This window comes from Fulmarus glacialis, unplaced genomic scaffold, assembly GCF_000690835.1.
Source record: "Fulmarus glacialis isolate BGI_N327 unplaced genomic scaffold, ASM69083v1 Scaffold50109, whole genome shotgun sequence".
Taxonomy (NCBI): domain Eukaryota; kingdom Metazoa; phylum Chordata; class Aves; order Procellariiformes; family Procellariidae; genus Fulmarus; species Fulmarus glacialis.
Genome location: NW_009236179.1, coordinates 1 through 4,561, shown reverse-complemented (window position 1 = coordinate 4,561; position 4,561 = coordinate 1). Strand labels below are relative to the sequence as shown.

General features: G+C 49.2%; 1 protein-coding gene across 1 annotated transcript; it reads right to left on the bottom strand.

Moving 5' to 3' along the window:
- Nucleotides 1-215: 215 nt before the first annotated feature.
- On the bottom strand, nt 216-1,356 carry LOC104071645 (serum amyloid A protein-like). The gene is made up of 3 exons (XM_009586271.1): nt 1,251-1,356; nt 797-935; nt 216-366 (listed from the first exon to the last, which is right to left on the bottom strand). Exons 1-3 carry the CDS (start codon nt 1,354-1,356, stop codon nt 225-227), a joined length of 387 nt encoding a protein of 128 aa, XP_009584566.1. The 3' UTR covers nt 216-224.
- Nucleotides 1,357-4,561: the final 3,205 nt, after the last annotated feature.

Below are 4,561 nucleotides of genomic sequence, written 5' to 3'. Positions count from 1 at the left end.
TTGGCAGCGCCGGCGGCCCCCGTGATGCCCTGACATCGCCCCGCCGGGACGCGCACAGGAGCCCGCCCGCGAGAGCGTCCCGCTTCCCTGGCAGCCAGCGCCCTGACTTCGCTCCCCCCGAAGGAAAGCCAGCGGCGAGGGGCAGCGGTTTTCAGGAGAATTTCTTTATTCGGCTGCACAGAAGAGGTGTAACAGGGGAGCGGAGGTGCCCCCGGGGGGCAGCGTTAGTATTTGCTGGGAAGGCCTGCAGGCCTGTAGCGGTTGGGGTCCCCGCCGTTCCTGCCCCACTCGTTCGCCTCTTGGTCAGCTCGGGTGTCCTCTGCGCCTCTGCCGCTCCACTCGCCTTGCCAGTTTTCCCGGGCGTCGCTAGCGGGAAGAAAAAGGGTCACCTGAACCAACCAGCACTTAACGCCACTTTGTGTTGGCTTTCTCACTCGTAAAACTAGCTTTTCCGCAGGACTTCTCAAAGGGAGATGCAAGAACGTGTTCAGCCCTTGTCTGAATCCGTAACTGTTACGTCAGGAAACAAACCAGCAAGGAAAGGGAGTTCCTTATCACCAGAAATGCAGAGGAAAGGGATCTGCCTTCTCAGGAGGACAAGAAGAAAGGCTCACGCTCACGTGGGAGGAGAAGCACCATTCCTCTGGAGACAGGCTGTTCAGACATTAACTGCTTCCCCTCCCCTCCACTGTCCTTCTAGGTCAAAAGCTGACTACAAGTCAAAAAGGACTTCGCTCTAACTGGAATGCCTGGATCCCTAGTAACTCACTGTAACAAGCCAAATACGCTCCATTACCTGATCACCTTGGCCGCCCAAGCACCGCCAGGTCCTCTTTGGGCAGCATCGTAATTCCCACGAGCATGGAAATATTTGTCAGCATTTTTATAATTTGCCTCACGCATGTCCCAGTATGCTTTGAGCATATCCCACGCCCCTGAAGAAAGCAGAGAAACAGAGATGATGTTGACTTGAAAGAGTCGTCCCAGAAACAGTGAAGTACCATTTCAGCCAGGAGCTGAAAGGAGCAGTAACAGAGAGAGGCACTTCTCCCCGTCGGCCTTTGCACGGGGGTGTGCCCATGGAAAGGGCCTGCGGGGACTGATCAAGGCCCTCTTCTAGCAACAGAAACCAGGTCCCTCATGCGGAGCTGCTGACCTCCCAGCTCCGAGGACTGTGTCCATTGACTGCCGGTAACCTGTGCTCGGGGAGGGGGTTCCTGAGAGAAAGGCCCATGGTAACAGCAGCTTACCTCCCACCGCATCCCAGGCAAATCGTCCACTTCGGGCTATTGGTGACATGTCAGCACTTGCACATAGAATAAAGGAGAGCAACACAAGGCAGACACAGAGCCTCATGGTTCCCGGCCCAAGCCTGACACGGAGCTGCGAGACAAGCAGAGAGATGAGCGGTTCTGGAGCACCTTTGAGAGACGGCTGGCGTAGCACCCATCACACCCATAGCTGTGCCCGGGCAGCTGCCCCAGCGCTGATGGCTAGCCCAGCAACCCGCTTCTCCCCCTACAAGGACTCATGCCCTCTGTGCGACCACAAGCTCAGCTAAGGACTCCACAACAGAGGCAGATGGACACAAGAAACTTGCGTTTTAGCACTCCCTGCTGAGCCTATCATGAGTACAGAGAAGCCCCACATGCTAAAGCATTAGTCCTGTTCCCAAATACCAGCTAAAACCACTGCATATAGCTCACAAATTCAGAGTATCACTCACCACTGCAGAAGGACGAAGCCAAAGGAGATGGAGCTTCTCTTGTGTGCTCTCAGACTCAGAGAGGGTATTTATAAGCAATTCAAACCCCTCAAAAGAGGAAATTGGAAAGGATACCCATGGCTGGGAATTTCCCATCACCGCTCTACTTCCAACACAGAAATCATTACGGTAAATCTGTCCTTGTCCCTCCTGAAAGTTCATAGCTCCTGTTACACAATTTTTTAGAAAGCCTGTGGTGCTTCTTCAGCTGTCCACAGGACTATTTGCTCCTCATAACAAGCAGGCTGAGAAACTGCCTCAAAGGCTGAAGTGTTCCGTGTGCTTGAAGTGTTACAGTTGGCTTAAGGGTGACACTTCTGTTCGGCCCTTGTGCCGGACAGAACTCGGAGGAGAAGGTGCCTGATCGTCGGCGCTGTGCGTTGAAGCACAAGGTTGGGTCTGTATCTGTGCACAGGGAACGGTCAGCCGCGTTACCAGAACAGCTGCAGGAACTGCTAAGCGAAATTCCCATGCATGCTGGGATGACAAAATGTAACAGCTCAGTTACTGCAGAGACTGGAGTGCCGTGTTTTGCTGCAACTCTGTACACGTCCTAGTGATGACTTAGGCCCTTACAGTACACGTCAGCTCAAGCACCCTCTCTGCTGGCTGCAAGTAGCCCTGTCTGTCACCTTTTTGGTTTTGATAAAAAAAAAAAAAGACTGGAAAATTATTCCTGTAAGTTAGGGTACAGGCTCACTAATGCGTGTGCCGTTTTGCCCACGGACCGAGAGCAGAGCATTGTCTTCAAAACCGACTTTAGGAACTTTTCTGTACAAGAGCTCAGACATTTTTGGAGCACAGAGGATATTTCTGAGTCTTCCGATGTGGTCTGATGTGTTTCACATTCTCTCCAAACCAAAATTTTCTGCAAGGAGCACACACATGAGGATAATTGCAAGAAGGTAGGCGCTGGAGGGGATCTTTAGAAGATCTCGGATTGCATGCCCTTGACTTGTCTCCAACGAGGAGGGCAGCAGCAGTGACAACAATGCTGGAGCTCCCTGCAGTAACCGAGATAAAGCACCAGCTTTGTGCTCCAGCAGCAACAGCCCGAGCACTGCTTTCCCATATCCGCTTGGCCTGCTTTCTGGGCCATGGCCCTTGGCCACAGAAACAAGCTGCAGCGAAAACTGTCGCTTTTGCAACAGAAATAGGCAAGCTGCCTCTGGGCATGCAGAAGGGTTTGAATGGAATATTCCTTTCTGGCCTAGCACTAAAACACGGGCTGCGTGTGCACACTGGGTAAACATAACACACGTAGGGGCCCCTGGGAGACCGTTTTCTGGGTTTGTACATTCTGATATAGTTAAGGTAAAAAGCAACCTCAAACTGGTTGCCCTTTAATTCTAAATATCTACAAATGCAAGCTACATTCTGCAAACATTCCGCAATGGAGGCATTTTGCAATCTAAGTAAGTCTCGGATTGAGAAAGAGGATGAGGTGAATTCCCAGCTCAGGCACAATAACAGATGCCATTATTCCTTATTCTGGGAAGTAACAGCACCTTATCTAAATTTTCACTTCAGGAGTTTATTTACGAACATTGGCCTGGGGCTTATAGACATGTAGAACGACTGCAAACTTGGCCCCTCTTCAAGAAACATTGCATGTGCAGATGTTTACCTTAAATAAAATCGATTTCCCCATAGGTTTTGATGATGATTCTAAGAGTGAAATAATGTTTTGAGGCAGGTGTGAGGCTTTTATATATTTTTTTTTGAAAAAAACCCAAAACCAACAGAAACAACACAGCTTCTATTTAAAGTTGCTGTGGGCAAAGCCCCCTTTATGCATCTCTGCTTATCAAGGGTCCCCTCCGCCACAGTCAGTCACCAAAACAAAAGATAAGCTGCAGCTTATCTGCTCATATGGCTGACAAGCGCAAGTAGGGGCTGTAGCTTTAGGGCATTGCTCGGTACAACTGTAACTTCTGAACAAACGACCATTTCATTTCACAGTCCCTTCACCTTACCCATGTGAGATGAAAACACGCGTATCAAGAACGGGAAACAACTATTTTCCAACTCTTCTTCAGAGAGTAAATTCTTACTCTTTATTGACAGCCAAGTCAGTTGAAATCATCAACGCCAGCTCACTTTAGACACCAAATCTGAACAAAAGCTTCCCATTATGTTAGCTATATGACCGTTCTGACACAAAATTAAAAAAAAAAAAGCTCTGAATGGATAGCTATGATTTATTGCAAAAACACCAAAAAAGCCCCAACCCTCACGCAAAGTTAACCAAGTGTACAAAAACCCCACAGAAGTAAGAAAGAGCCTGCTGTGTACACAAAATACACAGAGCAAATAAAGTGGAACTGTTACATACAGAGATAAGCCAGGTACATTCCTGGAAAGCCAGCCAACTTCCTCTAAGGAGGACAACACGAGTACTCGGGTAACGCTGCACTACGTTCACACGCCGTATGAAACGCAGTTGGTTAAGCGCAACAGCCACTGAGGTAGCAGCGTGCTCATTTGGCAGGTAAGAGAACAGGCACCAACATCATCTGATCTGTGTAACCTCACCACACGCTGCAGGTGCCTGGCTCTATTCCAAGTCTTACTGTAAGAGCATGGGGTGCTTCTGATAGAGGGATCTGTGCTGTTTCCAATGCCAAAATCTAAACCCCAAAAGATTTAAAGTTTTCTTTTTTAGAAGTAGTTCTATTGGCTTTTCCACAAGCAACGCTATTAACAGATGAAAGCCTGCCACTAATTGTCTCCCTGTTAACTTCATTTCCTCTAGTGACGTAACCAACCAGTTTTGGGCCCCTCGCTACAAGAAGG

Coding starts and splice junctions, on each gene's coding strand:
- LOC104071645 (XM_009586271.1), bottom strand. CDS start 1,356: ATGAGGCTCTGTGTCTGCCTTGTGTTGCTCTCCTTTATTCTATGTGCA. Junction 936..1,250: donor TGCCTGGGATGCGGTGGGAG/GTAAGCTGCTGT, acceptor TGCTTTCTTCAG/GGGCGTGGGATATGCTCAAA. Junction 367..796: donor TGGGCGGCCAAGGTGATCAG/GTAATGGAGCGT, acceptor TCTTCCCGCTAG/CGACGCCCGGGAAAACTGGC.